This window comes from Centruroides sculpturatus, unplaced genomic scaffold (assembly GCF_000671375.1).
Source record: "Centruroides sculpturatus isolate CEXI.00-Female unplaced genomic scaffold, Cexi_2.0 scaffold1494, whole genome shotgun sequence".
NCBI classification, from domain to species: domain Eukaryota; kingdom Metazoa; phylum Arthropoda; class Arachnida; order Scorpiones; family Buthidae; genus Centruroides; species Centruroides sculpturatus.
This window is the reverse complement of record NW_019385632.1, coordinates 7,091-23,108: the sequence shown is the minus strand read 5'-3', so window position 1 is coordinate 23,108 and position 16,018 is coordinate 7,091. Positions and strand designations below refer to the sequence as shown.

At 30.1% G+C, this 16,018-nt stretch overlaps 1 protein-coding gene across 1 annotated transcript in view; it reads left to right on the top strand.

Moving 5' to 3' along the window:
• The window catches only part of LOC111640752 (cyclin-dependent kinase 2-like), a 26,330-nt gene extending 10,923 nt beyond the window's left edge, over positions 1–15,407 (top strand). Inside the window, exons 3-7 of the mRNA XM_023386803.1 lie at positions 2,570–2,585; positions 5,637–5,807; positions 10,647–10,748; positions 10,826–11,029; positions 14,655–15,407. Coding sequence (XP_023242571.1) covers positions 2,570–2,585; positions 5,637–5,807; positions 10,647–10,748; positions 10,826–11,029; positions 14,655–14,753 — 592 coding nt within the window. The 3' untranslated portion in view covers positions 14,754–15,407. The remainder of the gene's footprint in view (positions 1–2,569; positions 2,586–5,636; positions 5,808–10,646; positions 10,749–10,825; positions 11,030–14,654) is intronic.
• Positions 15,408–16,018: the final 611 nt, after the last annotated feature.

Here is a 16,018-nt window from a genome sequence, read left to right as displayed (position 1 = left end):
TACAGTAGAACCTCGATTATCCGGACTAATTGGGGATGAAGGTAGTCCGGATAAGGGAAAATCCGGATAATCGAAACAAATACTTTAATTTGTCTTTTAATGATAATACAACACGTTTTCTGTTTGATGACATATCGGTAATATTAAAAGCAAATGCTGTATTTAAATTGTGATCAAATTTTCAAGAAACAAACGTTCATATCGAATTTGGGATACTACTGACCAACGCTAACAGACTATATTGTTTAAAAGGCCCTTTGGTGGCGCAAGAAGACAGATTTTATAAAATAAAAAGCAGTCGAAACTGCATTTTTATGAATAAAAATTTGACAAACTATTTATCGTTTTATGACGAGTAAAATTTTTTCGTCGCGTTCGCGGCTTTTAAGTAATGCATAAACCTTCGAGGCGCGAGGCCCTTCGGACCGCGAGGCATAGGCGGTGGCCCACGTCGTCCATGCCTTACGCCGCCCTTGGTCATAGAAATGATGTAATTTGAATATAAATTATTTATAAATACGTATGTCAAGTTATATTTTTATTACTACGTAAAATATATTTAAGAGTTTACGACCACTGTGCTGGGTGAGACGTTGTTGAAACAAAAAAAGTTATGCATTCCATCACGTACATAAACAGTGTCGTAATTCGCCAAGTGCAAATCAGCAAATTCGTAAAATTTTTGTTTATTTTGAACAATCCGGATAATCAAAAATCCGGATAATGGAGGTTCTACTGTACTTTTATTTCTATGTTTGACATTGCTACGTTAGTTTTTGTTTTTATTATTTCCTGTATTCTGTTATACACTTCTACAAATAATCATATATTATATATTACAGAAGTTTGTTATTCTGGTACCAGTGGGGTCACTAATGCCAGATTACTGAGAATGTCTGCAAAAGCCAAATTAATTATATGCAATCTAAACATTGCAGAAATATTGCTTGGCAAAAGAAAAAGAACATTGTTTAGTGATTGTGGCATTAACATGTTTTAGACTTCAGAAAGCACCAGTGAAAGCCTTTAACTTGGAACAAACTAGGTGTAACAAAATAATTTTTTTTGATCATATTGCTTTCAATTCTATTTGGTCAACTTTCCAATGTATAGCGATGTGCACAGTTGTATTCTCTTATTTTTGCCTTGATTTCTGCCCAAGATCTGTAGCCTACTAAGCAGGGCTGCGGAGTCGGAGTTGTGGAGTTTTGGTGTTTTAGTCGGAGTTGGAGTTGGATGGTAAGGAAAAGTCGGAGTTGGAGTCGGTAGATTTTTACGCGATTCCACAGCCCTGCTACTAAGGATAATGGAGACCCCCACATCAAAGTATTCTCAATGTTTTTTAGCATACTATGTGCTCAAACAAATACTGGTTTGCAAAATATTAGCATGCTGGATTGGCAGACAATTCCAGATTATCAGATGCTTTTCAGAGGGTGCCAGGTTAGGTGCTAGACATTCTAAATTATTGGGTGGTGGATAAATAATACATTAGAAGTTAATCAATATGAAGAAAACATTTCCATTTATATTCATTATCATAGGTTTTTTTGAATAAAAGAACAATTGTTTATTTTTATAATTTTTACTTTATGTACTAAAGTTTTTTTATGTGCAAAGGCTGATCATTTCATTTGTGAAATATTACAAAATTTTTCCTTATTGTAATCTTCTCATTTGAAGATTTGTCCTGCTTGAAATCTTTTTCCTTGACCTGTACACATCTTTGTCATCACCAAATCTGTTTTCATACATTTTGTAGAATTATTTTTGGAGAAATGCCAGTTTTCATTGTGGATCTGGATACTTCATCAGATATGAATGAAGCGTTTGTCCTTCAGTGTTTTCTTTAGTCATGGAACCAAAAAGAAATCACATAGGGCTAAATCTAGTGAATGTAGATAATATAGCAAGATTTCAGCTTTAATTGTAATACTAGCTGCACCATATTGGCAGCATATGCTGTAGCATTGTCATGAAGAAATCACTTTACAATAGCAAATGTTAGGCATTTGTCATAAATGTTGCATTGAAGTTTTATTCTAAGAATCTTACAAGGAGAATGTCAAACATTTGGGTTTTCAATTCAAATGAAACTTGGCAAGCATGTAGCCCTAAACACAAATAACTCCTTGTCTAAATAACAGGACTCGCTTCTCAAATGTTTTGAAAAAATGGGCCTCTGAAAATTGAGTGTTTGACTTATAAGTCTTTCGAAGCTTCACTTCTTGTAGTTGTGACAGCCGAGTGCATAAGACATTAAACACAAAAACTACATGATGTAGGCTTAAGTCTTCACATTTTTTTAAAAAAAATGTGTAACAAAATTATTTTATTATTTTACTGTATTATTAGCATTTTTATTAGCATTTTTACTACTATTATTACTATTATCATTAGCATTTTTATACTGTATCATTGTTATTCCTCATCTTTAGAGCTTATAAAAGAGATTTAAAAAGCGATCTCATTTCCTGTTTAGCAAAAACAAAATCTCTGTAGATTTAACTCTTGCATGTCATTAAATAAAATTTTTATTTCTTTATATTATAGTTCTTTTTATTTTCAGATATGGTGGTATTGCTGTATTTGAAGTGTAACAAACATGAATGCATGAGGAAATTGTCCATAGCATTAACAATTAGCATAGTGTGTTTAACCTATTTTCATATCAGACTTGTCTGTTTTGTTCATCTGCAGTAAATTTCTGAAGCTTATTTGCTTATATAATCAGGAGCAAAAATATGTAAAAATAAATATGAAGAAATAAAAATTTTATTTAATGATATACAAGATGAGATTATAAAATTTTACAATATACAAGAGTTAAATCTACAGAATCTTTCTTTTACTAAACAGAATATGGCATCATGTTTTTTAATCTCTTGTGTTATAAGTTTTAAACATGAGGAATAATAATAGTAACAATAATGCTAATGATATGTTAAAATAGTAATTTTGTTACACATTAAAAAAATAAAAAATTAAAAATGCGAAGACTTGCACCTATCTTGTGTAGTTCCTGTGTGTAATGCCTTATGCACTTGGTCATTGCAATTATTAGGTAGAGTGAAGCTTCCAAAGACTTATAAGCTAAACATTCAATTTTCAGAGGCCCATTTTTCAGAAACACTTAAGAAATGGGCACTATTATTTAGACAAGGAGCTGTTTGTGTTTGAATCTGAGACTCGAATGTCTGGTCCTCTCCTTGTTAGCATTTGCTTTCGTATTTAGAGTTGTTTGTCAGGATACAAAAGGTAAAAATACACATTTGCATTTCAAAAAATTGCCAATGACAAAACTATTAATAAAACATATATAAATAAAATTGAGATCAGCACTTCTGGTAGCTAGTGATAAGACTTCAGAGAAGGTGCAGCAAATATATTTTTCCAGAAATTTATTCAAAAGAGAAAGATGGAAACAGTTTTGCAAATTAAATTGATCAGTCCTTGTATGTACAATAGGTGCTTGTAGATCTCAAAAATGCAGCTGTAATCAGACAATCTCAGCATGCCAGCTAACTCAGAACTCTGGAAACATTGGAAATTCACATATATGAAATTAAAGGCAGGTGCTTAAACTTCAAGGAGGATAAAAGTTTGCTATATGCCTGGTAGTGCTTTTATGATAAATTAGGGTAATACATTATACTTTAATTTGCAAATTTAGTAATTTTTAATTTTTTGCAATTGTTGGTTAATATTAAAAATTTTTTAACATAATAATAATCTTTTTGTTTAATAGTACAATTTATTGTAAAAGTTAAGGCAATTTACAGTAGAACCTCGATTATCCGGACTAATTGGGGATGAAGGCAGTCCGGATATGGGAAAATCCGGATAATCGAAACAAATACTTTAATTTGTCTTTTAATGATAATACAACACGTTTTCTGTTCGATGACATATCGGTAATATTAAAAGCAAATGCTGTATTTAAATTGTGATCAAATTTTCAAGAAACAAACGTTCGTATCGAATTGTTTCATTTATTAAGTTAAAAATAATTATAACTTGTAATAATTAATAACTTGAATATTNAGTTTTTAATATAGTACAGAAAAAAGTAATCTAAATTTACGAATGCATGTAATGTAAATACAGTACATACTTGTAAATGTATATATTTTAATATAATTTTATGTGCTTTAAACGCTTTTCTAGTGATATTACGACTTCAATATTTGTGACAGACAGACATAAAGTTGAATAAAATGACTTGAACTTGATTTTTATTTTTCCATATACTTTCTTGACAAACGACATATAATCGGGAATGATGTAACTCAAAACAACGTAAGTCGAGGTATACCTGTATAGGACATATCAAAATTAAAAGCATAATTAAAAATCACGGTTTTCCTGCAAGTAACATTAACAATTTGATTTTATAATAATCCCTCATCTGGATCAATATCTTAACCACACTAAAGCTTTCAAGATGACAAAGAGACACTCATTTGACAAAAAAGTTGGATATCAAAAAAGGAGGCATTGGAATTAAGTGAAACTTTATTAGTATTAAGATGATAATGGTAATATGTGATTAAAATATCAAATCAAATGGATAATTTTCTGTGGAAAAATGGTAATTTAAAGCAACTTTTACCATGTAAGACCTCTTCTTGCTTAAATGCATGTAATAATACATATGGTCCTACAAATGTTCAGTGGGTGACAAATCTAGAGAGTGGGCAGGTCAAAGAAGTGTAGCAATATGGCAAAGACATTCCTGATAAACCCTAGCTTTATGTAGCTGAGCATTATTTTGCTGGAAAATGGCTGTTTGCAGTCTTGTCATGTTAGACAAGGAATGATGACACAAGTTACCTGAATATACCATTGTAGTGTCAATGTCTCTTGTTCTGCTACTAGGAGTGATTGACTATCATAAGAGATGGAATACTAGACCAGCACTCTATTAGCACCTTTACTGCTGAGAAACATTATTTTGCTAGTATGTTTCTCAGCAGTAAAAGTGGGATTGAAACACTCTCCATATACTAACACAGTAGTTATCTATTCCCAAACAAAATCAGGGAATTTATTACTAAAGATAAAAAAATATTGCCAGTTGCTAATACTTCATCTTTCTCTGCCATTAGCACTGAACATTGGATGCTAATGTGGCAAGATGAGTAGTGGTTGCCTCTGCTATTTATCTGCCAATAGGAAAGGAAGAGATAGGATTCTGTAGCACACTTGTCTTTGGATAGCAGACAAAGTGTTGCAGCTGTTTGTACCACAGTATATGTGCTCCCTCATGTATCAACTGCCACTTCACAGTCAGATCAGAACAACTTAGATGGCAAGTAATTCAGCAAAATGGCCATTCTGCTTACCTCAGCCCAATGATGTAGCCTTTCTCAAACTTTGTCAACTGTGTGTAATATCTTTGACTTCATTGCACAGGCATGAAGACCTCCAAACACTAAATATGCTAATTTTAAGGCATCTGGTAGCATCATCTGGTATACAATCAGACTAAAGTTTTAATCATTGACTTGACTTGAATGTTTAGTTTTGCAATAATCAGACAATTCTGTCAGGATATAAGATTTTTTTTGTATGATACTCATGAAAAAATCAAATAATGAAATTTATGGTGAATAAAATTTATTGTATTTTTCTAGAGCTACTTGTGGCAACTTCTTCAAGGTATTGCTTATTGTCATTCACATAGAGTACTACATCGAGACCTTAAACCACAGAATTTGTTAATAGATATAGAAGGAAACATAAAATTAGCTGATTTTGGATTGGCTCGTGCTTTTGGAGTGCCACTTCGTTCATATACGCATGAGGTATTTGTAAAGTTAATCTTATGATATTAAATACATAAATTGCTTTAATGGTGCACAAAATAATAAAAGGAATTAATTTAAAAGAAATGAACAAAAAATCAAACTATTTAATATTAAATGCTAATGGCTTAATCTTCAAAACACATTAGAAAGTCTTTCAAATGCATTCTTGAAGATAAATGTTTTCTTAGTTTGTTTATTTTTATGCTCCATTAAAGTAGTTCCTATTTATTTGCATCTTTAGAATTGTTTTGGAGTTTTATTGTTGTTGAAGATTATACCAGGTAATTAATTATACTTATGACAATTAATAAATGTAATGATGAGTAGGGTAATTTGATGATGATTAATTAATCATCATATCGTCTGTTGACGAGTTTCATGATTAAGAATTACTTAATTTAAACTTCAAGCTGTCTTTAACAGTCTAAAAATAATTCATAAGAATTTATTTTTTAATTTTAAACAAACAATACGATTTACAAAAATAATGCTTGGAAATTTGAAAAAATTGTTTGGCATAAAATTTCAATTTAAAATGCTCTTCAAATATTTAGTATAATTTCTGATAAATAAAAAATAACAACTGATATGTTAGTATACCAGATGGGAAGAGTTTTTCTTTAAACTTTCAAATAATTAATAGCTTTATGTAATTTGAAGATGGATTAATGTTTGATGAATTTTTCCTCCACATCTCTTGTCAGATTGCTGATTAATCATAAATTATTTAATTCTCTATTCATGGTATTCTAAATATTTTTATCTAACAAGAACAAGATTTATTAAGAAGAGATGTCAATAAGCAATATTGCAATTCTAGCCAAACTTACATCCTCTAGTGACAAATTCTAATTATCATATAGAAGTAACCTGTGCTTTAAGTATTTAGAATGGCCCAAAAAGGTTCCAAAGACTCTTATTGCTAGAAAATATTTTTATAATGCTTTATATTTATGAAATGTAAATATTGTAGTATTGCACTGTGTGATGATCATTTTAAAATAAATTATTCAAAAGATTCCTCAAGCAATTTCAGTATCAGTGCAACTTAATTCATTCAGAGATTCTGATGATAGGCAACTTCATATAAGGTGGTGTTAAGTTCATATAAAATCTTGTATGGTACAAAATTATGTTGTACAGAACTAAATACTAGAAGTGGGCTACTTTCCAAAAACTAACAAAAATCTGTCAAATTTGTAGAATTTCCTGCAGCAATAATAATTAAAATTTTTTTACTTTTCTTTATGGTGTGGATTGTTGCATAGTTTAAACTTGAATTTGTATTTATTCTGGTGATAATGTTTCATATGTACAGTACAGTACATGTAAATATACTAAATGAATAATACAAATTCATGCAAAATGTGAAAAATAAAGAACAAAATAGATACAACAGATACACCAGTGTGACATGTAGAAGAGTAAATAAGTCTTAATTTAAATTAAAATTTGTCCTGTTTCCAGGAATCTTTAAAATATGCCTGTTGAAGCAATATCTAATAATGACAAAAGTGCAGGGCCACTCATATTTGAATCAGTTAATTTTATTCATTTATTATAAAATAAAGCAAATGTTTTGATCTGCTGATCTATCCAATTGGGTGTCTTCTACTTGATATTTCTTGTTTCCTCTTTTGGAACTTGGTTGATATCAGCTACAATTTTTTTCAAAATATTCTATTGTTCACAGCCTCTGATTCTCCAAAATGTTGTCTGATGCAACATGGGAAATACCATCATTACTTTGTTTTCTTGTCTGCTATTGGTTCATTGCATTTTTGCTCCTTTGCTTCTAATTTATGTCTGTTTGGTCCAATACTTATGTTTACATAGGTCAAATACTTAATGTTTACATAGTTTGCAAAGTGAGAAAGTAAGCCAATTTTCTTCAAATATTGCACTATTTGTCTTGCTTCATACTGAACCACAGCATCATCATATGTCCATTTTTTTGTAATTGAGAAATTATGTTCTTTTCCATCAACACTTCAGAATTAGCATGAATTAAATATAAATATTTTATCTGTATTTAATATAACTAATGAATTGCCTGATAGAAGAATAATTGTGTGAATGAATTGACTGAGAGGAACAAGTATAACAAATACTGTACTGTATCTGTTGCCTATAGCTTTAAAATTCCTTTTGCCATATGGATACTAAGAAGGCCTGCATTCCACACTATCATTGGTTCCTCAGGCTCATAATGGGATGACTGGATGGTGAGAGATAGGATGTGGGATCCAAACCATCCAGAAAGATATCCTATTTTTCATGGGAGGTTTGCACTATATTATAACCTTGATCAGCAGTCCCCAACCTTTTTATTGCCGCGGACTGGTCAACATTTGATATTTTACCGTGGCCCACTGAGGGGGGACGTTGATTGTTTATATTTTAGATTGATTTAATTTAATAATTTTAATTTAATTGTATTTAAACATGCCTTCAAAATAAAATATAGTTACACCAAAAAATGAATATAATGTGATTTAACATTTTAACTCACTAGAACGTTAAATCAATGAGAATCCTGAGCTTATTTCTTTGCAACAAGACAGTTCCATCTGGGGATAATAGGAGACAATAACACCCGAAGTGTGTTTCTTATGTCCAGTTTATTCCGTTGTTCCGTCATCCATTAAAAGTCGCACAAACCCGAGAGAAATACACCATAGTGAATAAAATAGAAATACCAGTAATTTAATGTTCCTTGTGCGTCCCATTACCATTTGATCCTTGGGCCGGTACCAGTCCACAGCCCGGGAGTTGGGGACCACTGACCTTGATCATCCAGCAGTCCAAACAAGACTTGATTAGCTGCACATTAGTGTTGTGCAAAATGATTTATTTAAATGTTTTGAAACATTCAAATTATCTCAGTAAAATGTGTCAATTCACTTTCAATATGTGACTCAGTTGAGACTCAAAACTTATTGTTCTCAAAGATATAACCAACGATCACCTTGAATGACTGGGCTAGAATTTGGCTAATTTAAATAATTAATATAAAGCAATTTGTCACTAGAGGGAGCATTAGGTGCCATCTCTTGATTAAATTTCTTGCGGTCCAGGAGCCGCAACAGGTAAGCGCACTGCACAGCAAGCAGAGGCTGTGGGTTCAAGTTCAGTCCTGGGAGAGTTCTTTTATTCCAGAAGGTTCTAAATTATTATTTAATAAATTATTATAATTATTAATTTAATCAAGAGATGGCACCTAATGCCTTCCTCTAGTGACAAATTGCTTTATATTAATTATTTAATTAGTCAAATTCTAGCCTGATCATTAAAGGTGATCGTTGTATCTTTATAAACTTATCGAGCTTAAGCATGTCTATTATATTATGATTCTCAATAATGTGTTGGAAATATTTGGTTTGATGTTGTTTCTAGATTTGTAATTTAGATTAAAAGTAAAGTTTGCAAATTGGTGATGATTAAATCAGTAGATTAAATAATTATATAATAGATAAAATGAAAATATAGGTATAAAGAAAACAAAGATAATCAAATAGCATCCTGATATACAAACAACAGCCTAATTTTTGATTTTATATATACAGTATATAAATTATTTCTGTAGTTTGCCTAAAAAATATTAAACACACTCTAATTTGTAACGCTTCTGCACAAATTGTTCCTTCTCTTCCTTTTGAGAATTTTCCTTTTTCTTTTTTCTCTTTTCTCTTCTTGCCTTTCCTTTTGATTACTCATTAACTCTATTATCCTATCTTTCCATTTTGTTTTGTGTGTCCCCTTCTTTTCAGCAATCCAGTGAAGAATTGACAACTGGATTGGCTGGAAGGAGCCACATGTGTAGGGGAGGGATTGCCTCTATAAAAGGATATAAAAACTAGTGAGGATATGAGAGAAGGACCTTTTTTCTTTTTTGTCCTCTGTCTTGGTTGTGATGGCTGGTGCTCGCCAGTATGAAAGGGGACAAGCATCAGGACTAGAGGTGGTCTGAAGAACATTCAGAAATTTCATGAGAAACTCTTAATTGGCTCAATCTATTCCCATTGAACTGTGTAGAATAAAAAAAATTCAAGATGATTTATCATGGATGTGTATACCAGCCAGATCTGTTGAAAAGAAAAATATTGTCCTCAAACAAGTGAGTGAAACTGAGGTAATCCTAATGTTGTATATTCTTTGGATTTGACCTTTTTTTCTTCCATATTAACCTATACTTCTGTTCTCATTAATTAAAAGTGCATGCCTATCTTGAAATAAGTATGTAAAAAAAAAAAATGTATATTGTCAGTGATGAAACACGTATCCAGATAGTTTGATCCCATGAGTTAATAAACCTAAGAATTGGAATGTAATTGTGAAGAATTGCAAGAATTACCTCAAATTGATTAGTAAAGTCATTGTTTAATCTGACTATTCTTTGTTACACTAGTTCCTTACAACCACATGTTACGGGATACTACAAATTATAGCTGCATTGACCATTACACAACAGTCAGAAAGACTGTATGGTAGGGCAGTAGAATATTTACTAATTTTTTTTAATATTTATACTCCTTTAATTTTGACAGGCAGCAAACTGGATATATATCTTATATAGTTTTTACTTCCTTATTTTAATTTTTTCAGATATCTCGCACACTTGAGATTCAGTCCAGAATAAAAAACATATATACTTTTTATTTTACTTTTATTTATTTTTGAAACACATTATTATAACAAATGAAGATGGTTACATTATAAGTAGTAATATGATACAATTGATGATTTTCTTTTTTTAATATCAGATCAATGAATCAATGGTTGTTAGAAATTATAATTTACAATTTAAAAAAAATTGTTTCTACACTTTGATTCTAGGTTGTAACTTTATGGTATCGTGCTCCAGAAATTCTTCTTGGAACTAAGTTCTATTCTACTTCAGTAGATGTATGGAGTATTGGATGCATATTTGCTGAAATGGTAATTAATAATAATTTTTAAAAGTTACTATTATTTAAAAAATGAGTGTTTTTTTTTTTTTTTTTTAATTCATTAAGCTGACTCGTAGAGCTCTATTTCCTGGCGATTCTGAAATTGACCAGTTATTTCGTGTCTTTCGAACACTTGGCACGCCAGATGATAGAATTTGGCCTGGTGTTAGTCATTTACCAGATTATAAATCATCATTTCCAAAGTGGACTGCTCAAGACATTGGAAAATTTGTGCCTTGTTTAGACCGTGAAGGACAAGATTTACTTCTAGTAAGTTTTTTGTTAAGACATAATTTTGAAATAATAGTTTTTTTTTATATATTTGAATTTTTCTTTAGATAACCAAACTATTGTATGTACTGCACCATACATTTTAACATAGAATTCTAATTACTAATGTCATCATTGCAGTTTGAATATTACTCCATGAAAGGAAACAAATATGAACCAATTAATTAATGCTTATAGTTATTTAAATATTATTTTATTAATATTAGTCTATTGTGACTACATAATCTATTAGTAGGATTTATTATCAGTTGCAAATAAAGAAAGTTTATTCTTTTGAACCAGTAGACTAATTCAATTTCTCTAGTTTTATCTAAAAGTTAAATCAGTTTAATAAGTCCTACTAATAGATTATAGTCACAATAGACTAACATTTAATAAAATATCAATATTTGATTGTTGTCATTACAATCTTTTTCATGATTCAGATATAGCAATAGATTAATTCAGTATGAGGTAAGGAAAATTTGAAATGCTATTGAAAATTTAAGAATACTTATATAAGAAAATTTAAATCTGTATGAAAAATATAGTTTCAAATTCACATAACTAATGTATAATGAAAAATGGAGAAAACCGACCCCTCCTGTGAAGATCTTACAAGGTCATTTTCCACAAATTTGACAATATTCCCCCTGTAATCCCTACCACAGCATTCCAACCTTCGCAATATGTCAATGCGGCCATAGCTTCTCTTATCAGAAAGGCTTTCCTAATACTCTCTACTCAAGTTATTACCAATATTGAGCTTGATTCTATCCATTCAGCAGTGTGTGCAGCAGGCTATAGCATTGCCAAGTACAACCACGTCCTAAACAGGGTCAAAAGGTCACTCTTCCCTGTGGTGAAAGGACCCTAGTATTTATTTGGGAGTCTCTCTTCACCACATTATTGGCCCCATGCAACTTCCCCACCCTCAAATTGCCTGACATTTGGATCAATTTGTACAAGCATACAAAAAATACTAACTGACTGCTTGTCTCCACTTTCTCTACATTTTTCTATGTGGTTGTCTCCACATCTCTAAGTGCATGCACATAGATACTGTGTGATTTTTTAAAAATGTTTATAAAAACTTTAATCAAATAGAATACAAAACTTTGAACATAATGTTGTTCCAATTCTGTACTTTAAAAGTTTTGTTCTGAAAAAGCATTTGATTTGAGTTGTTGCCTGATGACAACATCTATATGAATGTTGAAAGTGCTAGCAAAGGAATTAAAAGCTCTTTAATGCTGTTTTCTGTTGTTTTTTTCTCTCTCTCTCTCTCTCTCTCAAGTAGGTGTATTGGTGTGACCTCTAAACTGTTTTTACCATAATCCATGTCATGTAATCTGTTGCTAGCAGTTTGTTGAGATATAGGTCAGGTTTGTTGAAATACACTACAGGCATACCTCGACTTACGTCGTTTCGAGTTACGTCGTTCCCGATTATACGTCGCTTGTTAAAAAAGTATATGGAAAAATAAAAATCAAGTTTAAGTCATTTTATTCGACTTTACGTCTGTCCGCCACAAATATTGAAGTCGTAATATCACTAGAAAAACGTTTAAAGCACATAAAATCATATTAAAATATATACAAGTATGTACTGTATTTACAGTACATGCATTCGTAAATTTAGAATAGTTTTTTCTGTACTATATTAAAAGCTAAAATTTATTTGTTTGTAAGCTTAAAATAGATTTTTATTAACCATATATTATTAAAAATGCATTAATAAATAAAATACAGAACCGAGAATGGTAATTTATGGTTTAGCCTAGTGACAAGTAGATTCGGAGACAAGTAAATTCGACTTACGTCGTTTTTCGAGTTACGTCGTTCTCCTGGAACCAATTACCGACGTAAGGCGAGGTATACCTGTATTCATTCACTCCACAGTTCTGCAGCTTCCAAGAACATACCAAGTTAGTATTTAATGACAAGTTGATGCAAAATTCTATCTTTCCAGACAGTAGTTGTTGGTGATCTGCCATTACAACATTCAGGTGCAATAGAATCAGCTTCTTCATAGTGTCTGAGGAAGGTTCTGAAGGTAGACTTGTTCAAACAATTCCTGAATAATGTCATATAGCAGTTTCATTTTGTCATTTCTGCCTTGCCATTTTTTGCATTTTGAACAATGCAGAGGCTATAGAAGATTTTGTTTACGTCATTTGCATATTACCAACTGAGCAATATAGAAAGCAGCAAAAACTTTACTCTTTCATCTGAGCAACGTCTGGCAAATGCTGGATGTGTCTAAATTTACTGCTTCCAATTTTTTGGAGGAGCTTTTAGCATCTATGGAGCTGTCTGTTACAGTGATTGAGCCAATTTTTTTGTAAAACCATAGCTCAAGTAGAGTACTTTATTTATGAAATGACTTTTGTTTCAAAAGCAAATGAGTCCAGTACTCTTACCATTCATAACAAACAAATGGGGGTGTGCATATATTTATTGCCATGGGTAAGGTACTTCAATTCAGATGTCAGTCAATAAAAACATTTTGCTTATGAGTTTTTAGTAACTGAATTTGATATCTTATTTCCCTATTTTTAAGATATGATTTGTTTGGTGGTAGAATTTGTACTTAAATATTTAGTTGCAATATTTCTTTATTTGTATAAATTGTAGCATATTTTATTATTTTTTAAATGTTTGTAAATTTTTCGTCCGATGGAGATGATTTTTTAATAAAATTGAAGACAGTCTGCCCAAAAAGGACCACCATTTATTATTTCCGTGTTCCAGACAATACACATTCTTGGCAACAGACCTTTCCTTTTAGGCTACTTGTTGCCAGAAGTTTAAAAAGTCCTTTTAAAAAACACAAAATATATATCCAATTAAAATTACAAATAATTTCTAAAAAGGAACTGGTGACATTCAGACGTCTTTCTTGCATCCATCATACCTTCGTTTGGGGTGATATTGCTTTTATCTACTAAAAAGTAGCCTTGCATCATACCTTTTTGGGCAGACTGTCTTCAATTTTATTAAAAAATAATCTCCCTCGGACGAAAAATTTACAGATGAAAATCTACATGTATCATCACCAGGGGCAGCTTTCATTAAATCTACATATTCCAGTGCCTTCTTTTTAGTAGATAAAAGCAATATCACCCCAAACGAAGGTATGATGGATGCAAGAAAGACATCTGAATGTCACCAGTTCCTTTTTAGAAATTATTTGTAATTTTAATTGGATATATATATTGTTTTTTAAAAGGACTTTTTAAACTTCTGGCAACAAGTAGCCTAAAATGAAAGGTCTGTTGCCAAGAATGTGTATTGTCTGGAACACGGAAATAATAAATGGTGGTCCTTTTTGGGCAGACTGTCTTCAATTTTATTTTTTAAATGTTGTTAATAAATGCATATAATATATGCATTAAAGCCAAAAGTATTATTAAAAAAATTAATTAGTAAATATCTTTTTGTTTAATTGGCTGATATTAAGAGTAGTATATTAGTAAAATCATTATTTGTACTTTGTTAAAAATCACTAAGAAAAACTTTTTTTTTTTTTATTGCTTATTCAAAATTCATTTAAAAAAATAAATTATAATTAGTCACTTTATACTGTGTGTATATTTACTTTCTTCATAATATTCTTTTTATAGAAATTACTTACATATCATCCAGAGAAACGAGTGTCTGCGAGAGATGCTCTCAATCATCATTACTTTAAGGATGTCACTGTTCAGCCACCACCAATATAATGTGTTCCTCTCAAATTTAATTTATCAATATTACTTAAAAATATTGCAGAAAGTGTCATTTAAATTTAAGTTAACATTTTAAATTGAATTTACTTTTTAAATTTTATAGTAAAATATATTTTTTAATTCATTATTTAGCCAATTAGTTATGCATAAGTAAATAAATTCAAAAGATTAATTAGTCTCTATAAAAGGCTATATGCATAAGTTTTTATTACACAATTTTATATATCAGATAAACAATAACGTTTCTTGCTTGCAATGCAAATCCGAGGAAACCAGATATCCGGGAAAGATTTTTAACTTTGGAAAAATCTCTTTTGTGTTGCAAGCAAGTAATGTTACTGTTGATATGAAAATACTATTTTAATAATTATATTGAAATATTATTCATTGAGTTGAATTGAATTATGAATATGTTTAAAATAATTTTACTTATTTTTTTATTAATATGTAAGCATTTTTGATATTGAGAGGAATTAGTCTCAAACATTCCGACAAACTTTTCAATTACAGAAATCAAATGTCAGTTAATGCCATTCCCATGCCATATATATATTACTTATACTTGTTATATCTTAACTTAAATATCACATAATTTTGTATTTAGAATTTTTAATGTTCCAATAAGACTATTTTATGAATCATATTTAAGTTTTGTACAAATTTTCTTAATAAAAATATTTTATAAATTTGTTTTCATGAATTCATTTATTATGCGCATTTGAAGATAGTTAAATTTTGAGAACATCAGTTAAAAATTTATTACATTTAATGCATTTATTTGATATAAAAAATATGTTCAATGCTGAAAAACTTTGAAGTGAACTATCTTAGTAAAATAAGTAGTCATTTCTATGTAAACCCTTACAGAACTTCTAGTTGCATGAGTAAATAATACTTTTGTTTTACATAATTATTATTTTTATCCCCCAAATATACTTGAAAATATAATTACTATTATGCTGCTGATATTTTAAAATTACATCTTTCAAACCTATAACAAAGTTCTTATCATTGATTTTTCCTTAAATCAAATTATTACACCTATTATTATTATTATTAATCTATCTAAAATCTGTATTAATAATAATAGCAATAGAATAAATTAATTCTGCTTATAATTTTCCTTTATAAAATAACTTGCATAACTATTTAAAGACATTTTTATAGTCTTTTTTTCCTTAACTTGATAATATAAGTGAAATCAAGAATTTTAATTTGTTTTTGATAATAGATAAAACTTTATTTCCTAAAGTACCTTT